General features: G+C 42.7%; 1 protein-coding gene across 4 annotated transcripts in view; it reads left to right on the forward strand.

The window, feature by feature from the left end:
* The window catches only part of LOC115123324 (colorectal mutant cancer protein), a 126,584-nt gene that overhangs the window by 68,895 nt on the left and 43,679 nt on the right, over positions 1-14,010 (forward strand). For all 4 annotated transcript variants that reach the window (XM_029652669.2, XM_029652664.2, XM_029652677.2 and 1 more), the window contains 4 exons: positions 282-424; positions 4,630-4,772; positions 9,279-9,442; positions 13,689-13,895. In XM_029652669.2, the coding sequence (XP_029508529.1) occupies positions 282-424; positions 4,630-4,772; positions 9,279-9,442; positions 13,689-13,895 (657 nt within the window). The remainder of the gene's footprint in view (positions 1-281; positions 425-4,629; positions 4,773-9,278; positions 9,443-13,688; positions 13,896-14,010) is intronic.

Below are 14,010 nucleotides of genomic sequence, written 5' to 3' on the forward strand. Positions count from 1 at the left end.
ATTCCAAATTACACGCGACTGTGTAGAAAGATACCTTTTGTTGAAATGCCATTCTCCACACTTCAGCATTGAATGGGCGTCATTGTTATGGGTTTTGAATGGTGGCTTTTTACAGTAACATGATTCAATCTCTAAATTGTGATGTCAGTTAAGAAATGTTGGATGTTTTTAGATTGCATTCCTTCCAAAATTCCCAAAAAACAGAATATGTCGCCTCTCAGATATCAAGGCATTAGCTCAGTGGGATAACACGGTTAATGTGTATGCGTGTGTTTTGCCAGTGTGAGCAGTCCTATCTGATGCGGGAGCATGAGGACGTTCAGGAGCGGACCACCCTACGATACGAGGAGAGGATCACAGAGCTGCACAGCATCATCGCTGAGCTCAACAAGAAGATAGACGTGCTACAGGGCTCTACCATCAGGTGGGTGGTAGACACAAATGCACACTCACACACACAAGCAGACACATACATGCGCACATAGGCAGGCTAGGGTTGGGCGATATGGCCTAAAAATCATATCTCTATTTTTTTTCAAACTTAAGGGCAGTTCAATTAAAAAATATATTATTTTTTTCTCTAAATAAGCTTTGTTGTACATTTAAAGGTCAAATACACTGTATTTCAAAGAGTCAGCAATAATATAATGAATTAAGGGCTTGTGAAATTATACCTAGGCTAAATATAAGCCTTCCACATCCATAAGACCCACTAATAATTAAATGTTATCAAAATAGTTTAACCTGTTTTTTTGTTGTTGCAATAATCACTCATCTGGCTTTCATGTCTGTCTATGAAAATGCCCTATTTTGTTACCAATTTAACTAGAACCATGCGTAATGCACATTCACAAGTAATGACTAACTTTTTGTAGCAGGTATTATAGAAAATTAGCACAGGTCTCATAAACAATCTCTCAAGCCTAACGTGCCAGTGAGTACCCAGCTAATCTTTATATTTCAAATTTAACCAACTTGGATCTATGTGTTAGCTAACAAGGTAGAACAGTTGAATTGTTATGAACACACTCTTCTGTCCATCTCCAACTGTTTGAACACCATGCTAGCCTGTCCACTTTGTTCAGATGTTAAAATCAAGTGGCCTGCCTTATTTCTCAGACTGAGAACGAGTTGCCAATTCCTTATATAATTGTGTTTTATGCTTATTGCACATTTAAAAACACAGACCAGTATAACAGTCTTTAGCTAAAATGCTGCTTGCGATATGTGGTACCCCAATGCCACGCGACAAACTGAGCATTCATTTTCCAGAATCAATGTTCATTGATACTCTCGTTTTAGTAGTGTCCGCTCTGCACGCAACTACATGAGTAGTTGAGACGTAAAAATGGTATCGTTAGAAAAGGTAACTTCTCTATTACAGTAAAATAATGTCTCAATGTGTTTCGGTTTCCATGTGGACCAAACCTCAAACGCAAATAGTGAGTTGAAACTGCTTGTCAGAACTCTCAACTTTGTCAATGTTAGGGGGGGACGGGCTGTGTGTGTGTGTGTGTGTGTGTGTGTGTGTGTGTGTGTGTGTGTGTGTGTGTGTAAACCATAGAGGAAGAGGTGAAGTGAGAGGTTTCACTCTGGTTCAAATCTGTCCAAAATAAGGCCAATGGGTTTATGTTGGACCTGAGCTTTTTGCCTGCCTACCCGCCTTTGGGACAGCGACTTCCATTGTTAGGGCGGAGACCTGCATCACGTCATTATACACGGATCTCTGGTGTAAATGGGAAGGTGCACAGAGGAGCAAAGGAGACGAGACCAAATATACGTCATGAGAACAAGCGGACATAAACGCTCAAAATAACAGGCATTTGGAATATTGCGCAAAAACATACATTCAAATGAACTGAATATATCGCCCAGCTGTAATGCAACACACACACACACCACCTCCACCCTCAATTCCCTTAGGTACCCTAATTGTGCCTCCCTTTGATTGGAATCCCTTTTTCGTACCCTGTCGTATAACTCTCTTCCTCCGTTGTTTACTTACTGTAGTGAAATCAAAATGGCAGCATTTGCATCAGAGGCCTCCTAAATGTTTGTTTTCCTAGCTCAAGTGCCCTCTCCAGCCCTCTCCATAGGTGCTCAGCACACCGGAACAAACTCCTCTGACATAACAGGCATGGTTTTGAGTGCTAAGCAGGAACATTAACCAAACAATTCATTAGAATGAACTCAAGCATGGCAACCCCCCAAAATTCCTCCATTTCCAAAATGTGTACTGGTTTTTGATTAGGTTCATTATAAAGTCTGTTTTCTTTCATGCTCTGGTCATTTGTGTGTGTATGTGTTTGCATAAATTGTGCCATACCAATTCAGTGTATCCTGCGACATGAACAGAACAGCACACAAGTCTGTGAGTCAGTACTTTCTATTTGCCGACCTTGTGAGAACTCTGCGATGTGAATTTACTGCCTGGTTATTTATTTCACAGATGTACAATAAAGATTGTATCAAATCAATTAAATGCAGTCAAACAACCCTATAATTCAGATCTACTGCCAGGACTTGACGTATCAATGTTTGGTGGTAGCAGCAGTGAGGTTGTCTGTGCAGTACTACTTTCACCAATAGAGTTTATTATTTCAATATCACATGCATACGGAATATTCACATAGTCCTATATGCTTGTGCATATATTTAAATACTAATGCCGAGAAGTTCATCTGAAGCACGTACTGTACATATGCGCGCACACACACACATACAGTATTCACACCCCTGACTTATTCCACATTTTGTGGTTTCAGCCTGAATTCAAAATTGATATATATATATTTTTAAACCCATCTACACACAATACCCCATAATGACAAAGTGAAAGCATGTTTTTAATTTATTGAAAGTGAAATATCAAATTTACATACAGTAGGTATTCAAACCTCTGAGTCGGTACTTTGTAGAAGTACCTTTTGGCAGCGATTTACAGCTGTGATTCTTTCTGGGTGAGTCTCTAAGAGTTCTCCACACCAGGATTGTGCAACATTTGCCCATTATTCTTTTTTCAATTATTTAAGCTCTGTCAAATTGGTTGTTAATCATTGCTAGACAACCATTTTCTCAGGTCTTGCCATAGATTGAAGTCAAATCTGTAACTCGGCCACTTAGGAACGTAAGCATCTCCAGTGTAGATTTGGCCTTGTGTTTTAGGTTATTGTCCTGCTGAAAGGTGAATTAATCTCCAGTGTAGATTTGGCCTTGTGTTTTAGGTTATTGTCCTGCTGGAAGGTGAATTAATCTCCAGTGTAGAATTGGCCTTGTGTTTTAGGTTATTGTCCTGCTGAAAGGTTCTCCTCTAGGCTTTTGCCTGTGCTTAGCTCCATTCTGTTTCTTTTTTTATTTAACAACTTTCAGTCCTTAATGATTACAAGCATACCTATAACATGATGCAGCCACCACTATGCTTGAAAATATGGTACTCAGAGAGTGGTACTCAGGAATGTGTTGTATTGGATTTGCCCCAAATATAAACCTTTGTATTCAGGACTAAAAGTCATATTCCACATTTTGTTTGTAGTATTACTTTATTGCCTTGTTTAAAACAGGATGCATGTTTTGGAGTATTTTTATTCTGTACAGGCTTCCTTGTTTTCACTCTGTCAATTAAGTTAGGTATGTGTGGGGTACAGGGATGAGGTAGTCATTCAAAAATTATTTTAACCACTAGTCCATGCAACTTATTATGTGACTTGTTAACCACATGTTTTACTCTAATTTATTTAGGCTTGCCATAACAAAGGGGTTGAATACTTGTTGACTCGAGACATTTCAGATTTTTCAGCATTTTTATTAATATGTAAACATTCCTAAAAACATAATTCTACGTTGACATTATGGGGTATTGTGTGTAGGCCAGTGACACAATCTCAATTGTAATCAATTTTAATCAATTCAAGCTGTAACACAATAACATGTGGGAAGAGTCAAGGGGTGTGAATACTTTCTGAAGGCACTACGTGCGGTATGGGGTCAGTCAGCTTGCATTTCACATGGAAAATTTCCATATTTGAAAAGGACAAATTCTCACAACCGGTATATACTGTATGAGAGGTATATATTTCCATATTTAATAATGCATAGCTAATCACATGAAATGGCTGTATATTGCCGTTTTACAGATGAACTAATGTTAAGCCTACAGTATATAGGCTGCATCTCAGAGGGGTCAAAGAGACATCTAAAGGTTCTCTCAGGTAATTTTTTCCAGATATTAACCATGTTAACTATATTCAAAGCTTTTAGGATTCACACGATGCACGGTTACTGTGTCTGCTATTATTAGACGAATAGCTCATACCCTACAAAACAAAAAGATCTGTAATTTCTTCTTCTAGATTCTGTACACCATCATCTGGTGCGTGTGTGCGTGCGTGCGTGCGTGTGTGTGTGTGTGTGTGTGTGTGTGGTCATGAAAACAACATTGAAGTAAAAAAATGGAATTTGTAAGAAAATATGTGTGAGTCATACCCGTCTTGTTGCCAGATCTGTTTATGCTTTAGCCGATGCCATTTGCCATGACAGCGTCATCCAAGCACAAACATATCTGGCAACAAGGCTACTGTCATATCTGTTGGACCTAACTCAGACATAACTTTGTGACCCTCTGTCTCCCAGGGAGGAGGATGAGTTTTCGGAGCTGCGTTCGGAGCTCAGCCACAGCCAGCAGGAGGTCAATGAGGACGGACACAGCCTGGACCAGGACGGGGCGTCCGTCTCACTGCCTGAAAACCACTCCACCCTGGTGACCGCCGACATGGGTAAGGAAGGACCCAATGTGCCTGTCCTGCTTGACTGTATATCAAGTTAAAACTTCTTACGGCTATACGGCTATCGATATGACAACAGCCAGTGAAAGTGCAGGGCGCCAAATTCAAAACAACAGAAATCTCATCATTAAAATTCCTCAAACATACATGTATCTTATACCGTTTTAAAGGTAATCTTGTTGTTAATCCCACCACAGTTTCCGATTTCAAATAGGCTTTACAGCGAAAGCACCACAAACGATTATGCTAGGTCACCACCGACACAGAAAAACACAGCCATTTTTCCAGCCAAAGAGAGGAGTCACAAAAAGCACAAATAGAGATAAAATTCATCATTAACCTTTGATGATCTTCATCAGATGACACTCATAGGACTTCATGTTACACAATACATGTATGTTTTGTTTGATGAAGTTCATATTTATATTAAAAAATGCATTATGCATTGGCGAGTTACGTTCACTAGTTCCAAAAACATCCAGTGATATTGCAGAGAGCCACATCATTTTACAGAAATCCTCATTATAAATGTCGATGAAAATACAATTGTTAGACATGGAAATATAGGTAAACCTCTCCTTTGTGCAACCGCTGTATCAGATTTCAAAACAACATTACGGAAAAAGCAAACCATGCAATAATCTGAGAACGGCACACAGGGAAAAAAACAAATATCCGCCATGTTGGAGTCAACAGAAATCAGAAATAACATTATAAATATTCCCTTACCTTTGATGATCTTCATCAAAATGTACTCCCAGGAATCCTAGTTCCACAATAAATGTTTGATTTGTTCGATAACGTCCATTATTTATGTCCAAGTAGCTACTTTTGTTAATCCAAACGCTCGTGCAGGTCCAGCCAAATGTTGGACGAAAACTTCAAAAAGTTATATTACAGGTCGTAGAAACATTTCAAACTTCATTTCATCCGGCCCCGCATCACAGTAGAAGCCTCATTCAAGTTTCTAAAGAAGGTTGACATCTAGTGGAATTCTTAGGAAGTGCAACATAACCAATATCCCACCGTGTATTCAATGGGGGCTGAGTTGAAAATCAACCAACCTCAAAAATCTTCCCACTTCCTGTTTGGATTTCTTCTCAGGTTTTTGCCTGCCGTATGAGTTTTGTTATACTCACAGACATCATTCAAACAGTTTTTGAAACTTCAGAGTGTTTTCTATCCAATACTAATAATAATATGCATATATTAGCAACTGGGACTGAGGAGCAGGCCGTTTACTCTGGGCACCTCTGGGCACCTTTCATCCAAGCTACTCAATACTGCCCCTGCAGCCATAAGAAGTTAAGCTAAACCCATGTACAATCAACTCCTGATAACGGCACGTTACTTAAGTGCAAACTCTGTTTAAGAGCAGTGAAATTCACCCAGACCCGATTGCATTCTTTTGACTTGCTCCAAATATCTGCATACTCCGTTTTAGTGGACACATTCACAACAGTCCCAAGCCATTGGCTTCTACACAACCAGTAGAATGAATGCACATACAAAAGTATGTGGACAACCCTTCAAATGAGTGGATTCTGCTATTTCAGCCACACCCATTGCTGACAGGTGTATAAAATTGAGCACACAGCCATGCAATCTCCGTAGACAAACATTAGCAGCAGAATGGCCTTACTGAAGAGCTCAGTGTCTTTCCATGTGGCACCGTCGTACAAGTCAGACTTTCCAACAAGTCAGTTAATTTAATTTCTCCCCTGCTAGAGCTATGCTAGAGCTACCCCGGTGACCTGTAAGTGCTGTTTTTGTGAAGTGGAAACAACTAGGAGCAACAACTGCTCAGCCGCGAAGTGGTAGGCCACACAAACTCACAGAATGGGACCGCCAAGTGCTAAAAATCGTCTGTCCTCGGTTGCAACTCTCACTACCAAGTCCCAAACTGTCTCTGGAAGCAACGTCAGCACAATAACTGTTCGTCAGGAGCTTCATGAAATGGGTTTCCATGGCCGAGCAGCCGCATACAAGCCTAAGTTCACCATGCACAATGCCACGCGTCGGCTGAAGTGGTGTAAAGATCGCCGCCATTGGACTCTGGATCAGTGGAAACGAGTACTCTGGAGTGATGAATCACGCTTCACCATCTGTCAGTCCGACTGACGAATCAGGGTTTGGAGGATGCCAGAAGAACGCTATCTGCCCCAATGCATAGTGCCAACTGTAAAGTTTGGTAGAGGAGGAATAATGGTCTGGGGCTGTTTTTCATGGTTCGGGCTAGGCCCCTTAGTTCCAGTGAAGGGAAATCTTAACGCTACAGCATACAATGACATTCTAGACGATTCTGTGCTTCCAACTTTGTGGCAACAGTTTGGGGAAGGCCCTGTCCTGTTTCAGCATGGCAATGCCCCTATTCACAAAGAGAGGTTGATACAGAAATCTTTTGTTGAGATCGTTGTGGAAGAACTCGACTGGCCTGCACAGAGCCCTGACCTCAACTCTATCGAACAACTTAGGGAAGAGTTGGACCGCGGACTGCGAGCCAGGGCTAATCGCCAAACATCAGTGTCCGACCTCACTAATGTTCTTGTGGCTGAATGTTAGCAAGTCCCCGCAGCAATGTTCCAACATCTAGTGGAAAGCCTTCCAAGAAGAGTAGAGGCTGTTATAGCAGCAAAGGGGTGACCAACTCCATATTAATGACCATGATTTTGCAATGAGATGTTCGACGAGCAGGTGTCCACATACTCTTGGTCATGTAGTGTTTAAACTCTCACTGATCAACTGCTTTGATCAGTGGTTCTTTTGAATCATCTCTCCCATAGAGAGACTGTTCCCTATCTGTGTATGTCCTCCCTTGATGAATGGCCTGTTACAAACCAGTGGCTATAGGGTTGATGGCACACAATACACATTTATAGGCTTCTACAGGAGCAGTTATGTGTGTGTACATGTGTGTCTCTGACAGAGTGAGTGTGTGTGAATGTGTGTGTGTTTGTGCACTCTCCCACAATGTACAATTGATTCAGCACTCTGCTAAATCAATTTTCCACTGTGGGGGAGTGCACAAACACACTGTTGGGTCTGTAACAGAACCATTTCCCCCAAACAACACTGCACTGCACGGCAGTTCCTTCAAGATGCTATTAATAGTCCCCTCTATCAGTGGTGCTGAGAGCACCCAGCAATCAGTTGTCAACGGTAAAGAGCTTCATCGGTTTTTCTTATTCATCATCCTCAACGTTTAGCAGAGCGCTAGAAAACATCTTTCAATCTTCGCAGTCCTTCATCCCTGGCTGTAGCCGTGGCAATCTTATCCCCACATGAACAGGATTTCACCAGTCAGGAAATTGTTTTCAAGTTTTATTCATCTTCACATTCCTTCGCACTGTGCTAATTGCATTTGCATTGTTGGCAGAATCTGCACTTAAGGGGGGCACTTGGGGAAATACATCCGCCACTCTCCACATTTTAATTTCCCACACAATGTACCCAGGCTCTGTTTGGTCTTGGACAATAATAATCATCATCATCTTCATTATTATTTTGGATGCAATATGGAAGCAGATGCTAACCATCGACATGCATGTCTTTGCTGCTTTGCAGGGATTGTTATTAATATGCTAATTGAAATTAGTTTCCGATGAGCTCATTTGATTACCTCTGGAGATAAAAAGTTGAGAGTGAATAGGGAACGGAAGCTCTGAAAGTGATGATGAAGCTTTGGTTGGAGCTAGTTACAACCCCAGGGTTGTGGGTTTGATTCCCGCAGGTCTTAACTGTAGGTTAATGTACGGAATGACAATATTGTCATAATATATCATAAAAAAGAATGGTCCTGCTTGTATCTTCATCACTGTTGTCTTTCTCTCAGATAGTTATGTGGTGTGTGTTGTGTTCTAAGCAGAAGATGTGTGTTATGTGTTTTACTAGCCTGCAGCATTCCTCCAGTCAGCCTCGGGTATTCAGTTAAACCATTAAGCACATGGCCTGTTATTAGTATGTCACTAGTTCTCTTTCTTTCTTTTATTTGACCTTTATTAAACTAGGCAAGTCAGTTAAGGACAAATTCTTATTTTCAGTGATGGCCTAGGAACACTGGGTTAACTGCCTTGTTTAGGGGCAGAACAACAGATTTTTACCTTTTCGGCTCGGGGATTCGATCTTGCAACCTTTCGGTTACCAGTCCAATGCTCTAACCACTAGGCTACCTGCCGACTAGTACACAATGCATCATCACTATGCTGCTATGCTAACAAGGTCACCTTACCCATGCAGACTACAGTAGTTGTGTTGTTCTTTGCACATTGAGATTTTAACTATTTTCTCCTAGGTCTGTGTATCTGGCTCTAGCCCTATTATTTCTCCCTGTATCAGGCACACTGGCATTCATTCATCTGATACCAGATCAGTTTATTTGACCCTGGCCCTGGGCTTCCTTGTTGTAGACTACTGCAGTGACCTCAACTCTGTTTGTAAACATTGATCTGTTCCTAGACCAGTTACATCTGACCCCGGCCCTGTGTTTTCTCCATGCAGACAACTGCAGTGACCTGAACTCGGAGCTGCAGCGGGTTCTGACGGGGCTGGAGAGCGTTCTGTGTGGGAGAAAGAAGAGCACATGCAGCCTGTCTGTGGCCGAGGTGGACCGCCAGATAGAGCAGCTGACCACCGCCAGCGAACACTGTGACCTCGCCATCAAGGTAAGACACCAGGAAATGACTTGCGGCGAAGACTGAGACCCGTTCTAGAAAATCCATTTCCTTCCTCATTATAAACACAATTAATTGGGAGTTAACAGAAAAGGATGATAAAGAGTGGCCAGAGTGAGAAAAAAACAACATGCAGGATAGATGAATATAGGTGAACCCAATACTGGTGTGCAAACCTCTCCTATCAAATGCATTCACAGACACTGTAAATAAAAGAGAGTGAGATTAGTTCTAATAACACACACTGTCATATGATGTTGAACTGTCCTGCTGGAAAACCTGAGCCACTTCCAGTAATCAGTCAGTAGGGGTCCTGGGGTGACCCTGGGTTGGACCCAGCAGTAACCAACCGCCTGTTTCAGCCTGGGGGCCGGGGCCTGTGTGAGTCAGACTGATGTCAGCCTAATGTCTGACTGATGGGGGCGTGATGGTGGTCCCCACGGTGATGCTTCAGCTCTGGTAATGGAACCCTGTCTGCCTAGTTGTCGTCTTCGCAGCGATGTGAGTGCCAGCAGTCCTGATGGGAATTCAGTCTGCTAGCTATTGGTTTCCTCGCAAAATTATTATACAACACACACACACACATACATACACACTGAAAGATGAGGGGGGGTGAGAGAGGCAGAGTGAAGGACGTAGAGAGAGCAAGCGATAGACTGAAGGGAGCTCCTTGCCTCATACACCTAGTGATTTCACTGAATATGAGCTGACGGCTCAATGGAAATATGTCCTTGGTGTTAAGACTACTAAATGCTTGACAGACAATCACCATCACTGGCATTCCTTTAGTGACAGTCACAGCCCACTGTAATGTGGGATAATGGATTTACTTGGCTTTATTTAGCCAAGTAATAGATAGCCAGCAATAGATAGCTAAACAAACTAAAAGTATGTACACACCCCTTCACATTAGCAGATTTGGCTATTTCAGCTAAACCTGTTGCTGACAGGTGTATAAAATTGAGCGCACAGCCCTGCAATCTCCATAGGAAAACATTGGCAGTAGAATGGCCCATACAGAAGAGCTCAGTGACTGTCAACGTTGCACCGTCATACAGTAGGATGCCACATTTCCAACAAGTCAGTTCGTCAAATTTCTGCCCTGCTAAAACTGCCCCAGTCTACTGTAAGTGCTGTTATTGTGAAGTGGAAATGTATAGGAGCAACAACGGCTCAGCTGCGAAGTGGTAGGCCACACAAGCTCACAGAATGGGACCGCTGAGTGCTGAAGAGCTTATCGCATAAAACTTGTCTGTCCTCGGTTGCAACGCGTTAGCACAATAACTGTTCGCTATAGCATACAATGACATTCTAGACGGTTCTGAGCTTCCAACTTTGTGGCAACAGTTTGGGGAAGATCTTTTTCCTGTTTCAGCATGACACTGCCCACATGCACAAAGCTAAGTCCATACATAAATGTTTTTTTGTGACTGGTGTGGAAGAACTTGACTGGCCTGCACAGAGCCTTGACCTCAACCCCCCGGAACACCTTTGGGATGAATTGGAATGTCGACTGTGATCCAGGCCTAATTGCGCAACATCCGTGCCCGACCTCACTAATGCTCTTGTGGCTGAATGGAAGCAAGTCCCTGCAGCAATGTTCCAACATCTAGTGGAAAGCCTTCCAAGAAGAGTGGAGGCTGTTATAGCAGCAAAGAGGGTACCAACTCCATATTAATGCCCATGATTTTGGAATGAAATGTTCGACGAACAGGTGTCCACATACTTTTGGCCATGTAGTGTATCTACATTTTTTTACAAACAAATTGAACTTGGCTATCAAATTCAGTTTGTGATTCCAAAACTGAATCCTAAATCCTAAAACGTGATGTGAAAGAAGTCATTGAACACTGTTCTTGTATTTAATTTCTCTCCCTTTTGTTGGCTGGTCACAGTGGACAAAACCAGTGCTAATCGATTAGGATGAGGACAAGAGCTTTCTCCTTGTGCTTGAAAGAGAGGACATCGAGCTGGCTTTTTCCATTATGAATCTGACCTCACTTAATCCTAATCCAATTACCTTTTGTGGGAAGAAAAATGGACGCCTTCACATTTCCAGTTGAGGCTTAATCCCAAACCGATCCCTGGAGTCGTCTCTAGACTGAGTTGTCCTAATGGTGTCACCCTCACAAAAACACATCTAAAATAACGGAATGTATGTTAGTTGATAGAAACAATTATTGTCCAATGAGTATGAGAGGTGGATCGGATACCATTTTTCCTACACCGACCTATCCAGTCCTTTCAGATTTGCGAGGAGAGTCAGCCAAGGGTCTAGGGATGGGTTTTGGATTGGGCCATGGTATACATTTACATTACATTTAAGTCATTTAGCAGACGCTCTTATCCAGAGCGACTTACAAATTGTATCCCATCAAAATGTATATTGGTATCCCATGAATGTGGGCCCAATCCATTACCATGTACTAAGCCTATTAATAGATATTGGGTGTTCATTTGGCACAGACAAGGTTAAGTTACTCGATGTTCCATAGTGGTAGTTGGGCTTCTAAAACAGTTTCGATGCGGTTGATAAAGCCGATCCATACCTCATACAGAGAGAAAGGCGATGTACTTTATATTATATAGAGCCCATAGACACCATGCCTTCTTAAACCCACCAGAATCCGCTACCATGAAGTCTGAAGTTTAACAAGAGTGTAAAATACATATGTAAAGTGTTTGAGCATTTAAAATTATTTATCAGAGTGAATTCAGGACATATTGGACCACACTCTGCTAATTGGGGGTATTTCAGTGCATTTTCAAATATGTTACAGATTTCAGATGTTCTTCGTTAGAAAAGAACTGTGTACTACTACTGTAAACAGGGTATAAATTCAAGCCAATACTAGGCCACAGAAATAGAGAATATTCTATACAGTACCACCCATCAGTATCACTGGGGCTTATCTTAACCATTACATTTACATTTAAGTCATTTAGCAGACGCTCTTATCCAGAGCAACTTACAAATTGGTGCATTCACCGGTGAATGCTGGGAGGACGCATGGCTTTCGACCTTCGTCTCTCCCGAGCCCGTACGGGAGTTGTAGCGATGAGACAAGATAGTAACTACTAACAATTGGATACCACGAAATTGGGGAGAAAAGGGGGTAAAATTCAAACCAAAAAAACAGAGAGAGAGATAGAGGGAATATGAGGAAAGGAATGAGAATGAAATCCCAAGTCTCATTGACTGTTGTAGATCCCAGACCAGCCTAGCACTCAATCTCCCTAACCCGCGCGATGAGACAAGGATATCCCTACCAGCCAAACCCTCCCTAACCCGGACGACGCTAGGCCAATTGTGCGTCGCCCCATGGACCTTCCAGTCGCGGCCGGCTGCGACAGAGCCTGGGCGCGAACCCAGAGTCTCTGGTGGCACAGCTAGCACTGCAATGCAGTGCTCTAGACCACTGCACCACCAGGGAGGCCCCTCCTTCTGTCTCTGTGTCTCTTTGTCTGTCTATTCCTGTCTCTCTGGCTGTGTGTGTGTCAGCTGAGAGGGAGATGGAGGGATGAGAGGGCTAGCTGGATGGAGGGATAAGCGAGATTGACGCTCCGTGGTGGAGGACAGATGAAGGCAGGACTCAGGCCTGTCTACACACCTATGAATCACTCACCAGAGATGAGGATCTGTAGAGGCAGACATGGTCATAGACTCCATCCCTCTGCCATATCTCACACTCACTCACGCACACACATGCGCACACACATACAGTTATACACTCTGAAATATGGGCACTTTGGGAGATCAGGGGTTTGTTCCACTGGATAAAAATAGGAAAAGGACACATGTACATACATCATAGTCTAGGATGCTTGTTCTACTCGTGTAAATTGAGACACATGGTGTAGGGCTACACTACCCACAAATTATGAACATGAAATTGGTGACCTGACAGGGGAAAATCCTGTGTGAAAATGTATGTGCCTGACGTGTTTGTATTTTTGTTTTGTCTGTCTCACTTTTGTTTTGTCTCTGTTCTTTGTTTACATTTTTTTCATTCATTTTTCTCATCATTTTCTTCTCTTTCTTGGGACTACTTCAAGATACCTAAAGGTTCTTCTTTTTGATGCCATTTTCATTGAGTCCCAGAGAAACCAGAGTCATTCACATTTGGTTACTAGAATTGTGACCATGTAATCACAATCTCAACACTATACATACTGCTCTGTAAAAAGGTGTGCCATGAAACAACATTCCCCCTCTGTCCTTTCCTCCTTTCCCCAGACGGTGGAGGAGATCGAAGGGGCCCTGGGCCGGGACTTCTACCCCAGCCTGTCGGAGGAGCGGGTGCGCTGGGAGAAGGAGCTGGCAGGCCTGAGGGAAGAGAACGAGAGCTTAACAGCCATGCTGTGCTCCAAGGAGGAGGACCTGAACCGCACCAAGGCCACCATGAACGCCATCCGGGAGGAACGCGATCGCCTGAGACGACGGGTCAGTCAGCTGTGTCCCGTTGATTTTTTTTTCATTTGGTCATTTTGTCTGGAGCGACACATTAGAGCTGTGTACCTATGAACCTTTCTATGTGACTGTGTTGGTGGCTGATAAA

Source organism: Oncorhynchus nerka, linkage group LG4 (genome assembly GCF_034236695.1).
Source record: "Oncorhynchus nerka isolate Pitt River linkage group LG4, Oner_Uvic_2.0, whole genome shotgun sequence".
In the NCBI taxonomy this organism is placed as follows: domain Eukaryota; kingdom Metazoa; phylum Chordata; class Actinopteri; order Salmoniformes; family Salmonidae; genus Oncorhynchus; species Oncorhynchus nerka.